The sequence below is a fragment of the Brienomyrus brachyistius genome, chromosome 5, assembly GCF_023856365.1.
Source record: "Brienomyrus brachyistius isolate T26 chromosome 5, BBRACH_0.4, whole genome shotgun sequence".
NCBI lineage: Eukaryota > Metazoa > Chordata > Actinopteri > Osteoglossiformes > Mormyridae > Brienomyrus > Brienomyrus brachyistius.
Genome location: NC_064537.1, coordinates 36,013,559 through 36,037,368, shown reverse-complemented (window position 1 = coordinate 36,037,368; position 23,810 = coordinate 36,013,559). Strand labels below are relative to the sequence as shown.

Below are 23,810 nucleotides of genomic sequence, written 5' to 3'. Positions count from 1 at the left end.
GGCCAGCCCATCGCAGGGCACACTCAAACACCATTCACGCACACATGCACACCTACGGGCAATTTAGCAACTCCAATTAGCCTCAGCATGTTTTTAGACTGTGGGGGGAAACTGGAGTACCCGGAGGAAACCCCACGACGACAGGGGGAGAACATGCAAACTCCACACACACAGAGACTCGAACCAGGGTTCGACTGGGTTGTATAGAAGAGACACGGCCTGGGGGGCAGAAGCTGTTACAATAATGGTTTTTCCTTATGTCCTTATTCTCTGCTTTCACTGTGATGGAAAACACTGGAACTGCTGATATCAGTAAAAAAAAAACTATTTGCGTTTTTGTTGTGTGAATTTTGCATAAACAGTGAAATGCATAAACAGTAAAAACTAAAAAATTAAATTAACATATATAATGTTTAGATTTATAAAACCCTGACAATCATGAAACAGATCATGCAGAAATATATCAGTAGGACTTTTTCCCGAAAACGCATCAACCATAAACTTCACTTCAAAACTCGTGAAACGAATAAAGAACGTGTTTGTTTGTTGTCTGTGCATGTGTCAATCGAACCGGAAGGGGCCTGAGAGCGGCGGACCTGAAATTACACAAAGGGTTTAGATAGATTGCCATTACATTTAACCTTAGAGGAAATACATAAATTCACCTTCTAATCACGCTGTTCACATTCGCGTTTAGGAACAATAGAAACAGCTCCAGAAGTGGTCTCTTAATGGTTAGGGAACCGCACTTGTAATTGAAAGATTGCAGGTTTGAATCCCCGACCAGCAAGGTACCCTGAGTACTGCCCCCCAGCCCCCCTGATCTTAAGTAATTTTATACAGATTTATGTTTAGGCCTACTCTTTAAGTTGGTAAGCGGTGAGGCACACTGGGACAACCTTAAGGCTCTACACTCGTATTTGAATAACTATGCCTTAAATATTGCGAGTACCATGTGATTGTGAAGCGCCCGCTGGGTCCACCTTAAGATGTTTAGCGCACTGTTTCCGCGAGCGACCTTTCCGGGGGTGGGGCGCCGCTTGCATTTTGGCGCGAGCCCGAATGTTCGTAAGTCGGCGGCGCTGAGTGAAAATTAACACAAACAATATTTTTAAAACAGATGTATTAACGCGTATTGCAATTATATATTGATAGCTATGAGGGCAAAGCAAACCAAGCATCCTTAAGGTCTGTGTAGTTATCTGGAAGATAAATGGTTGGAGCTATTCGGTACACTTCAGCTGGTAGATACGGTTCCCTTGCAATGGATATAGACTCACTTCGGTCCAGGAGCCCTTGGATGGAACCAGCCAGTGACTAGCGCGACCAGGTAATTGGGAATAAATAAGTTTGTCACTAATTCCGGGGTGCAGCTGAGCGGTCTTGTAACATTGCTCAGACTGATCTGGCAATCGAAATTTCGTCGACGTGATAAATATACGTTTAGAATACTGTACTTGCATCGGAAAGCGAATTGTTTTTGTAGACAGTGCTTGTCTGTCAGTAAGGGTGAACAGTCTGTATGGATCAGATGATCTTAATTTACTACCAGATTTACTGTGGCGGAGGGGCTAAATAATTCGAATTGCTCCTATTTTAAAAATACCAATTGTAAAAGAATTACCTACTTCTGTTGACAAATTAAGGAAATCGAGCACTGAATACGTATACTTATGCATTGGCGTTTCACATATCTCGAACTTTGCATGATATGGACCGTTTAAAGGATTATATACTGTTAAAAAGTAAAAGATGGTGACCACTGTTTCCAATGGCGGAATGATTTGTAAAAATACAAGAATATTTGCCTGAACAAACTTAATATTTAAACAGATTTCTCATAATTTACCCGTGTGTATCTTTGCAACAACATATTTTCAAATGTACAACCGGTTTGTGAACGCTTAAAAGCCAATTTGTGGATCATGTGAGACACGTGAATTTAGTGACCTTTTTTTGAGACTTTCCCCACGCTGTGTTATAACCCGATCCACGTATACAATTGCCGATCTACGCGTAGCTCCGGCCTGCCTGCAGGATACCGTTAGGGGGCGCTAATGTCAAACCCACACGCAATCATTTTCTCGAGGTATGGTCCTGCAGACCGATATCCATTTAATTGCAGACCTAATTATATTGCTGGCGACTGAAGCTGTTGCTGCAGCTTTGTCACAATATGAGGTTATATCAAAAATTCATACCATATGGGAAATTACAATGGGTATACCGCCCAGCGCTGCTCCAATTAGAATACACCTGACTTGAGTATTTCACTACTCCCTTTGTTTAGATGAAGAATTAAAGCCACTAAAGTTCTGGGCAAAGGGTTAAAAATGTTAATTAAACCGATGCATGATCATGGATATTCCATCCTTAATGTTTGTGATTAGTTTTTTCTTTTAATCAGGTCAGGTTGCATAGCATGCACTGGCTGAAAACCTAGAAGATTTTTTAATTTTTTTTGATCATCGGATGTGTTTCTTTCAGCCAGGATTTACTAGGATACAGATGTTACAGACACTGTTGTCGATATTTTCCAATGGAGACTTTGGTTCGTACTTGAAGAGAAGACTTTATTACCACTCAGATTCACAAGGTACGGAGAATCAGCATTTCAGGCAGTCTCCCCCCCAAACTACTTGAATAGGGCATTCACACGCATCAACAAGTGCTGAGGCAGTGAGCGCAGATGAGCAGCTTCTCAGGCCATTTATACATCCTTCTCAAGATCCTTGTCTAAAACACTGCAGAAAAACAGAACTTTCTATGAATCGTTGACATTAGACCTGCATAGTCCATGTAGTGGTCATATGATTACAACAAGGCCATACATCAAGGCTGGGGACGAGTTGATAGTCACTCAAAGCAAGGAAGGAATATGGCCACTTTGTCTTCATGGTCACAGCTGCAGAGGATAGCGAGTACCAAGAAGACGTCACTCTTATGCAGAGCAACTTATGGCAGTGCTCCTAAAGCATGTGGGCACACTGCAATAGGCTTCACACAGGGTGCAATCATCCTCTGTGGGCTTGGGACAATTTACAACACTATTCTTAAGGCATGTAGGCACAGAATGGTAGGATTTCACCCTGCAAGTGTAAATGCATTCCAGCTGTATTAATGAACATAGACCTTCTTTAGCTCTAACAATTTTCTCACCACCCAACTATAGAGAGATTAATATTTCTTTACTATGACAAAATTATGTATTTGTAATGATATGTACCCATCCAATATGTTGGTTTTTGCGACTGTTATCCATTCCATCCAAAAACTGAGATGTTGATTAATTTGCAGGAATATACATTGTGATAAAGTGATTGTGTGTGGGTTTCAGACATTTTAGCGCCCCCTAGCGGTACCATGTAGGCCGGCGCTAGGTGTAGATCAGCAGCTCTCTGTGCAAGGATCCCTGAACACACACAATACTCTCACAATATTGGTAGGGACATGTCCATACCCAAATACACACCCTTGCACTGATTTTACTGTTGTATAGGTTGTAATATGAAATATTGAGCTAATTTTAAAATTGCTTTAAATTAGTTTTATTTATCATTAAAATATAAATCAAACAAATATTTTCATAATGCATCTTCATTTATATTAATGAATTTGCATAAAGATGACCAGTATCCTCTCTCAAAAATGTCAAATGTAAAATTCACAATGGGTCAGCTATATGGACACACCACCACCCCCAACCTGGGAACCTCTGGTATGGTCAGTGTCCTGTTCTCTTAATTCATTTGTGTATCTGGAGTTTGTTAATGTAATACTCTTTCCTGTAGTTTGCATTAGAATTGCAGTAATACAAATAACTACAGGTACCACTGTCGGAATAAAAGATAATTAGCCTTAATATCTGCTTCATTCACTAACAGTATCTAGCTAATTTATGGAATGTAGGTCCAGAGTTCATGTTCTGGACAGTCAGTAATTTCTTTTTCCTGGTTCCACAGCTTTTCTCCTGTCTGCTGAGTTTCACTGGAGCAAAGAGGAGGCTGCTTTTGCCTCATCCTTTATGTAATCATGAGCCCTCAGCCAGTTTGACGCTCTCTGCTGCTATTCCCCGCCTGTCTTTGGTCCACCCCTTTATTACTGTTTCTTTGTTCTTAGACTCAACTGCTTTTTTTGTTGTGTGTTATTATTTTATTTGACCCACTGTGGCATTAATCAGCACTTGGCCTTACGTCTTTCTGCCGACTGCTCAGTGCTGCTTCTTCAGGCCATGTCAGACCCCGAACTCACCACCACTCCTCTCCCCCTCCCAGAACATTTTTCCCAGGCCCAGCAATCCTTCTCTCTTAAAAAAAGAAAGCTTCCATTCTCTTCATCCTCCCCTTCCTCCTTGTCCCTTACTCCTCCTCCTTCGCTCTCACATTCGCTGCCCCCTCGCCCCCCCCCAAAATGGGTCCCATCTGTCAGTCGGGTTTTTCCCCAGCGACCCCCATCTCCCTGGACACCACTATCCCATTCCCTCTCCCAGAGCCCCCCTTCTCCATTACTGTATGACCCAAACCGACCCCAATCCTACTTCAACCAGTGCTTCACCAACCTGGGCTTGCTGGGCAGGGGCTCCTTTGGGGAGGTGTACAAGGTGAGTGTCACAGTCTATACCTTTATAAAAGTGAATGGTGAAGGTACAGGGAGAGGGGAAAGTGCTGAATTAATTTCTCCCCTGTGGTTCATCTTCTGGTCCTAGGTGTTTAGTCTGCAGGATGGACGGCTATATGCTGTGAAGCGCACTGTCCAGCGCTTTAGAGGTAGTGAGGACAGGCAGAGAAGTCTGCGTGAGGCCAGGAACCATGAGATCCTGGGCTCCCACCCTTACATCCTCGGCTTTCAGGCTGCCTGGGAGGAGAATGGCCGTCTTTATATCCAGACTGAGCTCTGTTGTGCCAACCTGCTAATGCATGCGGAGGCCACCAGCCTAGGTGAGTGAAAGGTGCTGGTAGGAACACAGGGGCAGTTATGAGTAGAGCTGTTGTGATTACTCGATTAAGCTCAATTACTCGATTACTAAAAGACGATCAAAAATTTCCTTCTTGATTACTGGCAGAAGGGTGATGGCACATAGTGGATGAAGGTGAATATATATATATATATATATATATATATATATATATATATATATATATATATATATAGAGAGATAGATAGATAGATAGATAGATATAGGGTGAAAACCATCAGTTGTGTGGTAGCACTTCACATTAAAAGTGAATGAAAATGCAGCCATCTGTCAGTAATGCAAAGCAGAATTTAACAATCACCACAGAATGACTGCAATGCAAATATATCTTAAAGACTTTCAGGTTTCAAACATTTATTCAAACATGCTGTGAAAAATTCATAACTGCAGTCATGGCCAAAATTATCGGTACCTCTGGAATTTTTCCAGAAAATGCACCATTTCTTCTAGAAAATTGTTGCAATTAAAAATGTCTTGGTATATACATCATTATTTCCTTTATGTACATTGGATCAACACAAAAAACAGAAAAAAGGCAAATTTGACATAATTTCACACAGAACTCCAAAAATGGGCCGGACAAAATTATTGGCATGTTTTAAAAATTGTGGGTAAATCGTTTTATTTAAAGCATGTGATGCTTGTTTGAAGACACCTGTGGCAAGAAACAGGTGCTGGCAATATAGCAATCCCACCTGAAGGCAGTTAAAATGGAGAAAAGTTGACTCAACCTTTCTGTTGTGTGTCTGTGTGCCACACTAAGCATGGAGAAGAGAAAGAAGAGCAGAGAATTATCTGAGGACTTGAGAACAAAAAATTGTGGAAAAATATCAACAGTCTCAAGACTACAAGTCTATCTCCAGAGATCTTCATGTTCCTTTGTTCACTGTGCGTAATCTAATCAAGAAGTTCACAACACATGGCACTGTATCTAATCTCCCTGGACGTGAACGGAGGAGAAAATTGATAAAAGACTGCAGTGAAGGATAGTCCAAATGGTGGGTAAATAGCCTCAATGAACTTCTAAACAAATTCAAGCTCTTCTGCAGACTTAGTTCGAGCTGACACTGTTGCACCCTATCTGTTGACATCTGAACGAAATGAAACACTATGGCAGCAGACCAAGGAGGACTCCACTGCTGAAACAGAAACATAAAAAAGCCAGACTGGAGTTTGCCAAAATGTACTTGAGGAAGCCAAAATCCTTCTGGAAGAACGTCTTCTGGACAGATGAGACCAAGGTAGAGTTTTTTTGGTAAAGCGCATCATTCTACTGTTTACAGAAAACGGAATGAGGCCTACAAAGAAAAGAACACGGTACCTACCGTCAAACATGGAGTAGGTTCTAAGATGTTTTGGGGATGTTTTACAGCCTCAGGCACTGGGTGCCTTGACTGTGTGCAAGGCATCATGAAGCCTGAAGACTACCAAAAGATTTTGTTGCGCAATGTAGGGCCCAGTGTCAGAAAGCTGGGTCTGCATCAGAGGTCATGGGTGTTCCAGCAGGACAATGAACCCAAACTTACCTCTAAAAGCACCCAGAAATGGTTGAAGACGAAGCACTGGAGAGTTCTGAAGTGGCCAGCAGCGAGTCCGGATCTAAATCCAGTTGAATACTTATGGAGAGATCTAAAGATTGCTGTTGGGAGAAGGCACCCTTCAAATCTGAGAGACCTTGAGCAGTTTGCAAAAGAAGAGTGGTAAAAAGTTCCAGTTGAGAGGTGTAACAAGCTTTTTGATGGTTATAGATTGATTATATTGATTATATAGGTGATTGATTTCAGATATTTTTTCCAAAGGGCGTGAAACCAAATATTAAGTTGAGGGTGCCAATAACAGTTTTTGAGTCCTGTGTGAAATGTCAAATTTTTGGCTTTTTATCTCTGTTTTTGTGTTGATTCAATGCACATAAAAGAAACAAACGTGTATACCAAAACATTTGCTTTGAACCACCAGCGAGCAAGGGTTTGAGAGGAAGCATGAGCCGTAAGAAGGGTCTCCATGGCAGCAAGGACAAAACCGCCGCTGGCCTTAAGTTTGAATTCTGACTGCAAGTTAAGTCCTTGGCAGCCATCTGGGCAGTTATATTTGTATATTTAAATGCTGTTCCTGCAGGCTACTAATAAATTGTTTTTGAAAGATTAATTTATTTTTCATAGTAACACGGTCATCCTTAAGTCGTCCTCTGTTGGACCGGATGTTGTCCTCAAAGGACGATCTCTGTACATCCTAATGGAACATTAATAAATAACATATCTTAAATATTTCTTTAAGTTATATATTTTAAATAGTATTCCAGGAAGCTGTCATAACAATTGATATTTGAAGGATTTCTTTATTTTTCATAGTAACACGGTCATCCTAAGGACATCCCCAAAAACAGAAGGTGATCCCAAAAACCCTCACCCACCCCGGCCCTCCATGGGACAGGTTCCCCACCCCTGTTCTAAGAGGCAGTGCTGTTGGTTTAGATTGTATCCTTCCTTTACAGGCGAGGCTGAGGCGTGGGGGTATCTTTGCGATCTGCTGTCAGCTCTGCAGCACCTCCACTCACAGGGCTTTGCCCATCTGGACCTCAAGCCCGCCAACATCTTTCTGACCCGCTCGGGTCGGCTCAAACTGGGCGACTTTGGGCTCATGCTGAGACTCAGCTGTGGAGATTCAGGGAGGGACAAGATCGAGTTGGAAGAAGGGCAGGAAGGGGACCCAAGGTACATGGCCCCAGAGCTGCTGAGGGGGCAGTACAGTCTGGCTGCTGACGTCTTCAGGTATGACTGTATGCTCCTGTGCACTGCTCACCTCCCTATGCTGCTGCTTAGCCATTCTGCTCGAGCTCTTGATGCGTTTAATACAGCTTTTCAAAACAAATTATTGTGTGTATGTGCAATGTGCCCTTTCAGCTTCAGTGTTTCTGTATGTATAATTACCCATAATAACAGCATTGTATTTTACTGAGAATATCTTATTACCATTTATATTTTTATGTGTATATTGGGCCGTGTTCATTTTTTTTATGCTCTAATATTGGCACTGAATGCTCATTCCCTTCAGGTTTATTGCTTATTGAGGGTATGCATTGACATGAATTGCTTGCTGGAACACACCCCCCTTAGACTGAGACTCAAAACAGTCATTGAAACTGCAAAACAACTGATCATCTGCTTAAATTAATAGCAATTACATTTGACAGTAGGGGTGGGGCAGTGATCCTTAATAGTGATCCTGATTTTGATGATTCAATATTGATTCATCTTAAGCCTTTTCCCTGTGTTTTTTTTTTTTTTTTGCTGAATTTGACTTTTATCGGTATTATCACATAGGTGTCACTATTTTGCTTAAAGGAGGGTTGTAATAGTACTGCGCAATTGCATTTCACTTCTTTCTCAATACATTGTCAGTCATGGTAGTGGAGGACTCAGTAGATGAATGCACCAAGTCAAGTAGTTTTATTCTCACACCAATAAATACACTGCTTACGGTTATGCAAAATAACATTATATAAAAGCAGAATAAAATTAAATAAAAGCAAATAATGTAAAGAGAAAATATGTATTGTTGAATGTGACCTGTTGTCAGTTATGAGAATATTATTAATTTGTTTTTTGGGTAACACTGAAGCAAATGAAAGCGACAAAGTCTAGAGGGAGAAGTGTGGACGAAATATTTTGGTATACAGTAAAACCTTGGTTTGCGAGTGACTTGGTCTGCGAGTGTTTTGATGAGCAAAATTTTTTAAATAAATTTTAACTTGTTAAAAGAGCAAGGTCTTGCAATACGAGTCCTAGCGTCACATAATCACAACTGAGCCGATGGTTCTTCTCTTTCTCGCTGCGGTTGTGGGTAATTGTGTCCCAGTCAGTGTGCCTCACTCATATAGTCAAAATTTAGTAGAAAAGCGCCACCTGAATAAGGCCATAGCAGTGCGAGCGATGAATCTGTTTAACAATGCAATGTCACATTTTCGCGAAATCAAAAAGGAGGCAAAAGCGGCTGTCATTGGATATGTTCCTTGTTAAAGTCGCACAAAAACAAGATTAAAGTGAGCCAACAGACAGCAATGATTCCGTTTAATTATAGTGAGTCGTCCTACAAAATAACCCACCTCTTCTTCTCTCTCTCTCATCTCCCTCACACCATCCACGACTCTTTTCAAAGGTAAAGTGCAGGTTAATTTGGTTTTTGTATTTTTACTTTATATTTTATGTTAATCATTTTTATATAAATACGTTTGTGTTGTGGAACGAATCATATGGTTTGATCGCACATTATTGAATATGTCTTAAATGAATAGAGAATTGAAATTGAATCCAGTTGAGCAATTGTGAATTGAAATCAAATCGACCTATTTCCAACCCTAAACAATATCTGTATGTTCCTCAAATAGGTTCTAATCTTTGGCATATATCTTTAACTAATTCTTCTGAAAAATGGCATGCGAATTTTATACTTGCCCAGTTTTATTTTCAGCTTTTATTTTCTGTCAGAAGTATTTTTTTGTGCTTCAAGAAACAGGCTGGTTTTTGTTTAAGGAACTATATCTATTTGTTCCTCAAAGATTTTGCTATTTAAAAGCCTTTCAACTTTCTTTAGTGGTTGTTACTGTGTGTTTGCAGTGACTTTGCATTTGTACATTTATGTTGCCTTTAGAGCCTTTTTAAACATCTCTCCAAGTATGGAAATCTGCTATATAATATTTCATATCTCATTCTTATAGGATTGATGTCAGATTGAACTCAAATCAAATTGTGTGCTTGTGAATCGAATCGAAGCAGAGCATGTGTGCCAATACCCAGCCCTATTCAGCAGTGATTCCTACAGCTTCCCAAAAGACCATGGACATTGATATGTGGCCAGCAATCGGGTTTCCTGACAACATGTTTTGAACAAATTTTTTATGATATTTGGTTAACTCTCTAAAGTTTTAAAGTTTTATGGAGTAGCCCCTGTAGCAGCCAGTAATGTAAAAACCACCATTAATGAAGTTATTACTGATAGTGTAATTTTTCCGTTCTTCATATAAGTTAATGTAATATTTAGCCAAAATGCGACTTTTTTGGATATTTTGTTACGTCAGTAATTTATTATGTTTTTTGGCTTTTATTACATTAAGAATGGGAAATTGTTACAATATTGGCAGGTATTAAATTAATGGTAGTTTTTCCATTATTGGCAGCCCTTATATGGAAAACTGAGTTTTTCTTTGCTGCTTAACAATATCTAACAATATCTAATAATTCTCCACTTTGTTTGTGTTTACTCCACTTTGTAAAAACATCATGGATGTTTTTAAATAAATGCTGACAAAAACTTCCCAGTTAAATAGAATGTAAATGAATGATGCTAAATATTTAATTGATAAGTAGTTAATACAGTATATAACTTATGGCTTATTTATTTTTATTTAATTTTTTTACCAAGAGATTTCACTGAGATGACAACCACAAAAACACATTTCAAAGTCTGGATTCCATTTGCTTCTCTTTTCTTTAGTTTTTGGCAGTCTAAAAAGTTTCGATTTCTTCTTAAATCGATCGCTAATTGTGCTTTTTCTTATTTTAGATTTTTTTGCAGCATCCAAGCTGAATGCTAATAGTGCTACCCAGTCTTTTTGCCACTCAGTGGGTGTAATCACATTGATTTCTACTTACTGTGACGTCATGTGCATTCCCTCATTCAGTGACCTGTCTCATTGGGGTGTCTTACACTGATTTGTTCCATGCCCCCCCTTCTCTGTGCTTCAGTCTAGGTGTGTCCATCTTGGAGTTGGCCTGTAATATCGAGGTGCCTAAAGGAGGAGATGACTGGCAGGAGCTCAGACAGGGAAACCTGCCTACTGAGTTTACAAATGGTGGGTGTATGTCATTGTGTTCTATTCTTAGCATGCCATTTTTGACAGTACCTGTTGGCTATTGTATATGATGTCTGGGGAATGTTAAGTAACTAGAGCTGTCATGCTTAATCAGTCAAACACAGTTGCTTGATTTATTAAGTATAGGTTAACATTTTCCTTCTCGATTACGCAGCAATATGGTGGAAGGAGGACCACGCATTCTGGATGTAGATCCAAATAAAGAGCGAAAGCATAAGTTGTGTGGTAGTATTTCACATTAAAAATAAATGAAAATGCAGTCATCTATCAGTATTGCAAATCAGAACTTAATTTTGAATTTGTATTGCATTATTTAAGAGACATTGGTTTGATGGACTTACCCAATAATGCAAGGTTAGTCATAGACACTGAGACTGGATCGCCCTGTGGCGGGAGCTCAAGGGTAAGCGCCTGATGGCCGGGCCTCCATCCATGTGGCCTAGCCAGGCATAACCCAAAAAAATAACAAGGCTCCGCCCTCCTGTGGGCCTACCACCTGCAGGGGGAGCCGTGGGGGTCAGGTGCAATATAGATGTGGATTAGAAGATCGCCCTCCCTTCGATTTTGTTTCAGGAGATGGAAGCCTGTTCATATGTGCGGAACAACAGTTCAGAGTACCCAGCCTTCTTGGAGGCCTTGGAGGGGTGTCCTGGAAGGTGCCCCTCTGGGGACTTCATTATCATGCTCAGAGAGGAATTCAGCGGTCAACTGATCACCACCTGGTGTTGAGTTGGATCCGATGGCGATGGGAGATGCTGGATAAACCTGATAAACCCAAACGCAAAATGAGGGTGTACTGGGAGCGTCTGGTGGAGGCCCCTGTCCAGGAACATTGGTTAGAATGTATAGTAGCCAAGGTGCGGAGGGGGTCCGGTTTGGTGGCTTTAGGATCTTGTCTTGCTCCGTGTGAATGACATGGTTCTGTTGACGTTGTCAGCCAGTGACTTGCAGCATGCACTGGGGCGGTTTGCAAGTGAGTGTGAGGTGGCCGGGATGAGGATTAGCACCTCCAAATCTGAGGCCAGGGTTCTCACCAGAAAAGGGTGATTGCCCTCTCCTGGTGGAGGATGAGTTGCTGCCTCAAGCAGTAATGTGGACACTATTGTTTTGGTCAAGAGGGAGCTGAGCCAGAATGCAGAGCTCTCAATTTACTGGTCGATCTATGTTCCCAATCTCTCATATGGTCATGAGCTCTGAGTAGTGACCAAAAGAATGAGATCACAGATACAAGTGGCCGAAATGAGTTTCCACTGCAGAGTGGCTGGGCTCAGCCTTAGCGATAGGGTGAGGAGCCCAAAGTAGAGCAGCTACTCCTGCGCATTGAAATTAGCCAGTAAGGGGTGGTTCAGGCATCTGCCTTAGATGCCTTCTGGATGGCTCCCTGGGGAGGTAGTTTGGGCATGTCCAACTGTGAGGAAGCCCTGGGCAGACCCTGGACACGTTGGGAGATTGTATATCTGTGCTGCCCTGGGGATGCTTTGGGATTCCCCCAATGGAGCTGGATGAAGTGGCTGGTGAGATTGGTGAGGTCTGATTATTGTGGTCCATGCAGTGTCATAATTGCATGTTCATAATATGCAATATCATATTATGCAGGTGTAAAATGCAGGGCAGCACAGTGGCACAGGGGGTAGTGCTGTCGCTGCTCACCGCCGCTTTGTGTGTGTGGAATTTGCCCATGTGTTTTTGTGTAACACTCCATATAAGAGTGTAAGAAATGCAGTCCTAATCATACATAAATGTCTAGTCCTATCCAGTGAGCTGCAGTCAGTTCTGAAGATGATGATGGCCCCAGAGCCCTCGGCGAGGGCCACAGTCCTGCAGCTCCTAACCCTCCCAGTAGTGAGAAGACAGAGGCTGAAACGGCAAGTTTCGCTTTTCCTGCTGGAATCTCTGCTTTTCTTCTTCTCCTTCTGTCAGGTAAAAGCTCCCTGTTTAACCCTAACAATTTGTCAACCAACATTAGCCATTTCATTGCTGTTTGAATTGTCTGCTTATTCTAATGGACCATCCATTCGAATGTTATAAAGCTGCTCCAGTGCTTCCCCTCCATTTTTCTTAGTCGGTGGTGTCATTTGGATGGAGGCTCCTGTCCTCTCTCCGTTTCCAGTTCCTCCATGTACCCACTCCTTCAGTGCCATGCACACCTCCTCGAGATAGCTGGGAACGAGATAGAGACTATAGCACGCAAGCGCTGAGCTTCTCGCACACAGACATGTGCAGCCTGGAGGAAGAGCTTGTTTCTGTGCCTGATGCAGTAAAGCTTAGTGACTCTCCCAGCTTCTCTCAAAGGTAACACAATATAACCTTTGTGGCTGTCATCCTTAATGCTTGTACTGCTGACAAATTTTCAACGGTCATTGTTTGATTTGTGTCCCCGGCAGAGTTCAGTCACGGCTGTCGCTGGGAAGCACCTCCACTCCACTCCCAAAAGTTTCTTTGGACTCTTACCATGGGGCTACACGGACTCTCACAGAAAGCCCTGTCCGCAGCTGGAACATCAACACCACACCCAACAGCTCAAACTCTTTAAATATGACGAGGACATTCATGCAGAGCACGAGACCGTCTGATGGGTTCAGTCCTAACGGCACGCATGACGATCCTCCCTTAGTCAATCACAGCCCCATCCCCAGACGGATCAGACTGGATTCCTGCCCGAGGATGGCCTTCGAGCCCAAGAACCTGCTCAGTATGTTTGAGGAAACATCACTGGAGGGGCAAACCTGAAGCCAAGATGCCAGCTCACTGCTGCACATCTGCCCTCATTAAAAGAAACAATGGAAAGTGAACTACTGGACTTTACAAATGTATGAAACCCTTATTTGATCATTTTTTCCCATTAATTGTTTTAACAAGTTCATTATTATTTTTTAAACCTCTTCAGATGAGTGTTTTGATCTTGATGTAAAATAAGGTCTACAAAGTAAAGATGGGAAGATATTAAGCCTGGGCATAAGGGGGCAATACTTAATTGTCATTTTTTTTTTCCCAGTTTAACAACATTATGGTTAGCTACGTTTTGTAAAAATGCTTGAACTGCTACAGAGAAATGCAGAAAGGGAAAATTAATTAGCTGTAAAGTTCTTTTGTGTCCGTGCAGTGTATGTCATTACAGAGAAGTAAATCAATTTATTTAAGAATTGGGGAAGTTTACACACATTTTATTTACACACAAGATGGGTTTTTTGGATACTTTTCATGAAGTCTGGAAAGTTGACCCCTGCTAATGGAAAGTATGCAAACCAAGTAAATTTTCCTTTTGAAATGGTAAGTCCTGAAAAAGTTCTACATTCACCTAAAAGTTCTCTATGGGTGAAGCTGCATTTTCTCTCTCACAATAATTGGTACTGATTCGTAACTCTGCATCTGCGCAAGAGGACTTAGTGGCGTAAGCCAAATTACCTTATTTTGTTTAAATTGTTTTCCTGGATGGCAGGAAATGAGACTGGAAAAAACTGGGAAAGAATTTGGCACGCTTGTCACTGTTTGCCCTCCAGGGCGGTAGATGGCACTACAGCGCTGGACTGCGTATCATAGGTGTAAAACTACTCCGCGATAAAGTAAAGCTTAGGCGTTTTACAGCAGGTCGTTGTGCATGATAGTCTTCGGTAATTCTTTCCGTGGTTTTTGTGTTTCTCTTAACATAATAAAATATATAACGACGAATACTAGCTTATGCACATTGATTTACCAGTCTAAATGTAATTAATTTCTGTTTACAATACTGCTTCCAGGATTCCCCAGCGTTTATTTTCTTTCGCCTCCTATTTATCCAGATTTTCTAGTTAAATATCACTTCCACCCGAAGACGGCGAGTTGGAAGGAAACTGTAGGAAAAGGTAGGTGGCCTCGGTTTTGTCGAGGACGTTGTTCACAGAAGAAGCTTTGTGGCGAATAGGTTTATGATTAGCTCGATTACTCAGATCGTAAAACCTAAGCGCAATGCCCAGGCTATATTTTCAACTGAGGGCAACCTAAACTTTTATATAAAACTTGACTACAAACAGCAGAGATTGTAATGATCTGTAAATTGTGTTATGTTGTATACTTCTGTGCATCTCGCATATTTTGCACAAAACAACGATGTTTAATTGGATATCCACTCCAAGCAAATGCATACCAAATATCAGTATATCTCAGTATTTTTTTTACTCGCGCTGTCCCATTAACTATGAAGTGCCTATAATTCATCGTTGGCTCACCGTGGTCTCGCGCGTCCGTTTTTAGTGAAATGTTCTCATTATGCATGTTTTTCCACTGCTGTTCATAGTCATTCAGTTAGACGACTCTGAATTCAGTGTGTGTGTGCGCGCTTCTACATAGCCCTGCACTGAATAAGCAGTTAGAAGATGAACTGACACAGTATTGCTGCGTAATACCAGTAATACTGAATTTTAAATGTAAGTATGAATGAATGTTCATTTATCTATATTAGCACTTTTCAAGACACCCAAAGCATTTTACAGAACCAATTGGGAGCCACTTCAACTACCACCACTGTGTGGCACCCACCTGGCTATAGCAGCAATTCGGCACCAGTACACTCGCCACATAATATCTAAGATGGTGAAGGTTGCTGGCGACAATTCACTAGTTTGAAATAGGGGATTATTAGGAGGCCAGATTTTTAAGTACTACAGTGGGCGGACATTTACCCAGAACATCAGGGTACCACCCCTACTCTTTCTAAAGATCGCAAAGGATTCAGGACACTGGTTTTAGATCTCATCCAAATGCTTTAATAATGCTGTATTTTCCAGCATGGTGTCCACATCACTGCATTGGTGTCCACGTAGAACACATGATAGGCTAACCTGTCAATCACAATTATACCTCTTCCTGGCTATCCTAGTTGGTCTCCCATCCAAGTACTGGCCAGGCCCAAGCCTGTGTAATTTCAGATCAAGATGGTATGGCTGTTGATATTTTGCTTTCAGTTAGAGTTCGACCCAGTGTTAATTTTGACAGCAAATTTGTATTTACTTTTAGTAATATAGTCTTTTGCTTAAAATGTAATTTAGTTTCAGTCATAATTTGGTCATCTAAATTATTTTACTTTTAGACTAGTTTTAGTTGACTATAAGATTGCAGTCGAGTGAAACTACAGTTGATTGTCGACTAAAATTATAAGTGCAAAGTGTAATGTTTAAAGTTTCCCTTCGATTTCTGATGGTCATTATGTTCTCCAAGATGAAATGAAACCAATGTTAAGGGATGGTGTTAAGGTCTAACTGTGCAGAACACAATGACACAGATTTCACTCTTATTTGAAACACAAACTTATGTTTATTTACCCGGAAATGGAGTACTGTAAAATCAGTAGTGCCATTAGTGCGAAAATGAAATCACTTCAAAAAGTGCGTAGGCTATAATGCCACTAGGCCTACTCTCTCTGAATATTAATATAGAAATATTAAAATAAATATTTGTAGATGTAGTTTATTGGTGATTTCTTGTACGTTGAAGTTTCTGCTTTTTAACAACTGTATAAAGTAATGTTATTTGTTATATAAATCAACTCGGATGAAACAAAAAAATTTACGTTTTTAGGGTTGCCAAATCTCAAGAATCTGCCATGACACTTGCTTTCAGACTCATGCAGGAAATCTTATGGCAAATCTATATTATGCCATTATAAACCTAAAATTAGCTATGTCAAAAGTATTTTTTACATGGTTAAATACATAAGCAGACTATTTACAAGGTCAGAACTGTTACATATGTGTGCAGACATCACGAATTGAAAATTGCACTCCTGCCAGCTGGCTGAAGTTGGCAATCGTTTTATTTGAAATAAAAAGTAAAGTGCACTGTTTTCACCTGAAACAGCTTGTCATTCCATTTGTGTTGTTACTCTGTCAAATACACTGAACAAAAATATAAACGCAACACTTTTGTTTTTGCTCCCATTTTTCATGAGATGGACTTAAAGATCTACAATTCATTCCAGATACACAATATTACCATTTCTCTCAAACATTTCTCACAAATCAGTCTAAATGTGTGATAGTGAGCACTTCTGCTTTGCTGAGATAATCCATCCCACCTCACAGGTGTGCCACATCAAGATGCTGATCTGACATCATGGGTAGTGCACAGGTGTACCTTATACTGCCCACAATAAAAGGCCACCCTGAAATGTGCAGTTTTGTCTCACAGCAAAATGCCACAGATGCCACAAGCATTGAGGGAGCGTGCAATTGGCATGCGGACAGCAGGAATGTCAACCAGATCTGTTGCTCGTGCATTGAATGTTCATTTCTCAACCATAAGCCGTCTCCAAAGGCGTTTCAGAGAATATGGCAGTACATCCAACCGGCCTCACAACCGCAGACCACGTGTAACCACACCAGCCCAGGACCTCCACATCCAGCAGGTTCACCTCCAAGATCGTCTGAGACCAGCCACTCAGACAGATAATGCACGGCCCCATGTTGCAAGGATCTGTACACAGTTCTTGGAAGCTGAAAATGTCCCAGTTCTTGCATGGCCAGCATACTCACCGGACATGTCACCCGTTGAGCATGTTTGGGATGTGCTTGACCGGCGTATACGACAGGGTGGCCTTTTATTGTGGGCAGTATAAGGTACACCTGTGCACTACCCATGATGTCAGATCAGCATCTTGATGTGGCACACCTGTGAGGTGGGATGGATTATCTCAGCAAAGCAGAAGTGCTCACTATCACACATTTAGACTGATTTGTGAGAAATGTTTGAGAGAAATGGTAATATTGTGTATCTGGAATGAATTGTAGATCTTTAAGTCCATCTCATGAAAAATGGGAGCAAAAACAAAAGTGTTGCATTTATATTTTTGTTCAGTATATATAACGAATATGAGAAAAACACAACATGTCACAACAATTAAACGAGACTTTAATTTTATTACCGGTGTGGGATTATCGAAACCAATGAACACTGAAATATATGTTATAAACACGATTGTATTAGGGTTTTACAGCTTAAGTTAAGCACTTTATTTAAACATCCACAATTTTCACATTTTATTTATTTTCTCTTATTTTGAAATGCAGCCCTACTTTTATTTTGTAGATGAGAAAACATACATATTAGCAGTCATACATTCCATGTCATGTAACAAATATTGTCAAAAAGTTTTTGAATTGTACTGAATTAATTTGAGTTGACAGTCAGGTATTGATTACATGCAATGTTGATACAACTAAAAGGCTACTTAATGTCTAACGATTTAGTGTGATATATTTTTATGATCTTCCAGACCTCTCCCTCAAGAAATTTTCTTTAACTGGACCTCTTTAAATTTTAGTTGAATACCCCTGCCTTACGTGAATTACAGTAATTCTGATTGGATCTTGTCTCCGACAAACATTTTTGTCTTGTTTTTATTCACTGACGAAATTGTCAGTAGACTTTGTCATTGTCTTAGGCTTCGTGAAATCATTTTTATTTAGTTATCGTCTCATCTTAGCCTGAAAATAAGGGTATAACTATTACCAAAATTTTTCATCAAGAAAATTAACACTGGTTCGACCAATATGATTTTTTCAGTAGCTGATGCTGAAGCCAATTTTATTGAGGGTGGGGGGAGAGCAATTTATTAAAGTAGGAAAATAAATGAGTAACACAAGTGCTTAACTTTAAATATTTAATATTAATGACATACAAAAACAATAATTTAACTATTAATATATAATATTATTAATAATCATTAATCACACTTTAATCAAGGGCATGCAGCTTTTTAATAGTAATAAAAAATAAAATAATTTAACCACATTCAGTGCTATCTCTGAAGCATTTCATGATTCAATATCTGCAGCCACGCGCAGCCATCACTATATCGGCCATGTAGTCTGATTAATCAGTCGATGGCGATTGCCATAAAATGTTTTTTTCCTGACTGATTAATCCGTAAACCACTGCTGTTAGTGATGGTATTAGTTAAAGAGATGGTCTTTAAGTCTCTCAGTCCTGTATATTTATTCCAATGATATTTTTCTTTTCAAGGAGTTGGAGTTTTGCAGGATGTCAAAAATTGATCGCCTGAACGCCCGTGTGGCGAAGCTCCTGACGGTGGCTTTACATGAGGTGCTGGAGGTGGTGAAAGAGACCGTGTCGGAGTACCAGGAGAAGACCGCTCGGACGCAGAGGGAAAACGAGAGCCTCAAGCGGAGGCTGCAGGAGCTCCAGGATAAGCTCAAGAGAGTCAGTGTGGGTAGGTCTGAACACTGAACAGCAGACAATTGTGATGCAGGTACTTTGTGTTCATGTTCAAACAGTTTTCTTTATATCTCTTTTCTCGAGAACCTGAACAAGTGACTATGTTACCTGTGTCTGGTGGAGGGACTCTTGGTGGGCTGGAGTCAAACTACACTCTGAAGCAGGATGTGGACCTCCTGCAGCGGGATAAGCGAGAGCTCGCTGACCATCACCCCAGGAGCCTGATCAATGGGAAAATCAGTGGACCGGAACTGAACCATTCTAAAGAACCAGAACACGAGAGTGCTGATTCAGTAACAGAATCTGTCAAAGTTCCCCAAATCGTTGAAGATGCTCTGTTAGCAAGTGATCTTCAGTATGTGAAAAGCGATGATGATCATGATGACACTGAGCCCTGTGACACTGAGCATGTGTCATTTGTGACTCCTCCAGAAACTTCAACCATACAACAAACCTTTGTTTCCTATACAGCTAAATCAGAGCCGGCAGATTGTGCTACAGTTCTTCAAACAGTCATCCAGCCAACAAACTCATTTTATGATGCTACAGACTCAGAAAGCATCGTAGCGCAAGAGGAAGACCCTCAGCAAGTTAGTTTGAGTTCTTATGGACTAGTGTGTATTCGCACAAATCTTGGTACTTTAAACGAAAGCAGTTTTGGTATAGATATTGAAAAGCACAGACCGTATTACAAGCATGAGGAAAAGTATCATTGCATTTTGTGTGGGAAGGCCTTCAGTAAAGTGGGAAGTCTTAGAATACATCAGCGATGTCACACAGGGGAGAAACCTTACTGCTGCATACAGTGTGGAAGGCGTTTCAGTCATGCAGGCGACTTTAAGAAGCACAAGCGAGTGCATACTGGAGAGAAACCGTACTGTTGTGCTGTGTGTGGGAAGGGCTTCAGTCAGTCAGGGTACCTAAAAATACATCAGAGGTACCACACAGGGGAGAGACCATACTGCTGCAGTCAGTGCGGGAAAAGCTTCAGCCAGTCAAGTCATCTTAAAAAACATCAAAAAATTCACTTTAGTCAGTTATCTTAGGGTTTGGTTTAGTTGTAGAAGAAACCATACTGTGATTAGGGATGGGCCGATCCACATTTTTTCAGTTCTGATCCAATTCCGATGCACAACTGCTTCTGATGCAATAGCTTATTTTACATTTATATTTTGTGTGTGTGTGTGTGTGTGTGTGTTTATGTATGTATGTGTGTATATATATATATATATATATATATATATACACACAGTTGTGCTCAAAAGTTTACATACCCTGGCAGAATTTGTGATGTTTTGGCCATTTTTCAGAGAATATGAATGATAACACAATAACCTCTCTGTCACTCGTGGTTAGTCGTTGGGTGAAGCCATTTATTATCAAACAATTGTGTTTGCCTTTTTTACATCATAATGACAACAGAAAATATCCAAATGACCCTGATCAAAAGTTTACATACCCTAGTTCTTAATACCTTGTATTGCCTCCTTTAGCATCAATGACAGCTTGAAGTCTTTTGTGATAGTTGTGGATGAGACACTTTATCTTCTCAGATGGTAAAGCTGCCCATTCTTCTTGGCAAAATGTCTCCAGTTCCTGTACATTCTTGGGCTGTCTTGCATGAACTGCACGTTTGAGATCTCCCCAAAGTGGCTCAATGATATTGAGGTCAGGAGACTGAGATGGCCATTCCAGAACCTTCACTTTTTTCTGCTGTAGCCATTGACAAGTTGACTTGGCCTTGTGCTTTGGATCGTTGTCATGTTGGAATGTCCAAGAGCGTCCCATGCGCAGCTTCCGAGCTGATGAGTGCAAATGTTCCTCCAGTATTTTCTGATAATGTGCTGCATTCATCTTGCCATCAATTCTGGCCAAGTTCCCTGTGCCTGTGTAGCTCACACACCCCCAAAACATCAGCGATCCACCTCCGTGTTTCACAGTAGGGATGGTGTACTTTTCATCATGGGCATTGTTGAGTCCTCTCCAAATGTAACGTTTAATTTTAGTCTCATCACTCCAAATAACTTTTTTCCAGAAGTTTTGAGGCTTGTCTCGGTGCTGTTTGGCATATTGTAAGCGAGCTATTTTGTGGCATTTGCGCAGTAATGGCTTTCTTCTGGCCACTCGACCATGCAGCCCATTTTTCTTCAAGTGCCTCCTTATTCTGCATCTTCATACATCCACACCACTTTTTTTCAGAGACTCCTGTATGTCAGCTGAAGTTATTTGTGGGTTTTTCTTTGCATCCCGAACAATTTTCCTGGCAGTTGTGGCTGTAAGTTTTGTTAGTCTACCTGATCGTGGTTTGGTTTCAACAGAATCCCTCATTTTCCACTTCTTAATTAGGGTCTGAACACTGCTGACTGGCATTCTTAATTGCTTGGAAATCTTTTTATATCTTTTTCCTGTTTTATGAAGTTCAACAACCTTCTCCCGCAGATCCTTTGATAATTCTTTTGCTTTCCCCATGGCTCGGAATCCAACAAAAATCAGTGCAACACTGATTGACTCATGTCAGGAGCCTAGAAACTCATTGACTTTTTATACACACCCACTAATTACAAGCAAACAGATCACAGGTGAGGATGGTAATCTTTAGTAGTCATTTATACCTGTGTGTGTCAACCTGTGTCTATGTTATCATGCCAGAATTTCCAGGGTATGTAAACTTTTGATCGGGGTCATTTGGATATTTTCTGTTGTCATTATGATGTAAAAAAGGCAAACACAATTGTTTGATAATAAATGGCTTCACCCAACCACTAACCACGAGTGACAGAGAGGTTATTGTGTTATCATTCATATTCTCTGAAAAATGGCCAAAACATCACAAATTCTGCCAGGGTATGTAAACTTTTGAGCACAACTGTATATATATATATAAACGAAAAAAATGTATGCCAGAATATCTTTTATTAGGCTAATAGAGATATACATTAATGTACTGTTCCACCTCGTTTGTGCATCTTGCTTTAAGCGTTTTTGAGGCATTTGCAGTTCAGTTTGAATACCTTCCAAGAGAGTATACACAAGTGGCGAATGCTTAAAATGCCCTGCATGTGTAAAACAGTCTAAGCTAGCAACTCCCAAGTCATCCATTGCTTTTTTCATATTACTTGCATTGTCTCGTATGATTGCGTGCGCCTTGTTTAGTGGGATTTTCCACTAAACACTACTTTCACCTCTCAAACCTTTGCTTTTACAAAGATTGCAAATCACTGTGCTACTAGTTGTTAAAAGCAAAAAAATACTTCCTGATCATCACCTTCTGATCTGATGTTCTTATGCTTCTCGTACTGCTAAGGGTATACGCGTGATGCCATAGCAGGCGGAAGTCACTATGCTAACACCCACTGAGTACACAGTTGCCAGGTCCGTTGTTTTACCACCCAATTAAGCTATTTTGAAAATACAGTTGTGGGTAAATATTTTGTGGGTTTTGGGTCTGTTTTCATAATGTTCCACAGCAGCAGATTGTAAGGGGATAAAGAAGTTAATTATGAATACAAATCCAGAGTAATACTGAATCGCTGGACACCGAAAGTCAGAGCCACGCACACGGAAGCAGGGTTGCTAACTCTGACGCATATGGCATGACACCTAGGCTTTCGGACTCACAAAAAACACATCTAAAATGAAAAGGGGCTGTCGAGCCACTTATTGTACAAATCTATTTAACAAGAAATAGGGGCTATCTTTCTACAGACTGCAGAAAACTAAATAAGTAAGTACCAGATGTGGATTGGTCACATATGGCTGATACTTGATCTGTCTAATAGGTCCGGATCGGTGCTGATACTGATCTGAATATCGGATTGGTGCATCTCTAATTGTAATGGTGAGGCTGAACAAAAAAAGACAAGGGTGATTGAAAACTGGAGGAACATCACTTAAACACCTTTTTTGTCTATAGATTTAAGGTGTTTTCACATGTAGTCCTTTTCAAATGAGCCAAACTCAGCCCTCTTAAAGTGGACCAACAGAATATAAAGTTCACATTGTGACTTTATTTTTAAGAGGACTCAGTTATTCGGATTATAGATAGCATCTCCGTGCAATAGCGTGTGAACTGCCAATGGCAAGCCTAGAAGGCTAAAATACAATAGGCAAAGCAAGTCAGGAGCACTTTGTGTTTGTGATGCACAAGTTAAGCTAACAGTTTGATTCATTTTAAATGGGTGTAAGTTCATTTGGAGTGTTCACAAAAATGCTGACTAATTGTTCTGAGTTTGTTTTTTGGGCTAAAAAGGGACCAAGTGTGAAAGCACTCAAAGAACTATATATAATTTTATTGAAAAGTGTCATGTGGGTTTCAGTGTGTTTCACTGCCTGTTAAGTTTAAATGCTTCTTTTCCCAGTTTACTCTAAAATGTTTGCCGAGTGAATCTTTTTGGACAATCAGCATTGTCAGAAGAATAAACTTTGCCTACAAGATGAAATCCCTTTGCCTAAAAACTATAATCCATATCATGTATATTACTGTAGCATTTTTCATATATGCGCACTCTTTTAATGTAATTCAGATATAGTGCGTTCTTTAGTGTCCCAGCAAAATAAGCCCCAGGAAGTTGATGTATTGATCAAAAAACATACTACTGACATAGATTTAAAATTGTTTTAAAAGCAGCCTTTAGATGTGAATGGCAGTTTAAGCAAAATTGCCAGTATATGAAAAACATGTTTTGTGAAGTGTTATCTTTATATATGCCGATGAGTCAAAACATTATGACCAGTCCCACGTGAAGCAAATAATTTTGA

The 23,810-nt window shown here is 40.4% G+C and overlaps 1 protein-coding gene across 4 annotated transcripts; it reads left to right on the top strand.

Annotated features, from left to right (window-relative positions):
* Positions 1–1,007: 1,007 nt before the first annotated feature.
* On the top strand, positions 1,008–23,491 carry pkmyt1 (protein kinase, membrane associated tyrosine/threonine 1). 4 transcript variants are annotated; one of them, XM_049012858.1, is made up of 11 exons: positions 1,008–1,330; positions 3,963–4,600; positions 4,706–4,937; positions 7,467–7,743; positions 10,717–10,823; positions 12,592–12,764; positions 12,907–13,136; positions 13,229–14,455; positions 14,624–14,686; positions 18,840–19,047; positions 19,137–23,491. In XM_049012858.1, the coding sequence occupies exons 2-8, from the start codon at positions 4,232–4,234 to the stop codon at positions 13,572–13,574; spliced, it is 1,734 nt and encodes a 577-aa protein (XP_048868815.1). In that variant the 5' UTR covers positions 1,008–1,330; positions 3,963–4,231; the 3' UTR covers positions 13,575–14,455; positions 14,624–14,686; positions 18,840–19,047; positions 19,137–23,491. The 4 variants fall into 4 exon arrangements, with proteins under 4 accessions (XP_048868815.1, XP_048868816.1, XP_048868814.1 ...); XM_049012859.1 differs by having other exon boundaries at positions 14,582–14,686; XM_049012857.1 differs by adding an exon at positions 2,488–2,596 and having other exon boundaries at positions 13,229–14,686.
* Positions 23,492–23,810: the final 319 nt, after the last annotated feature.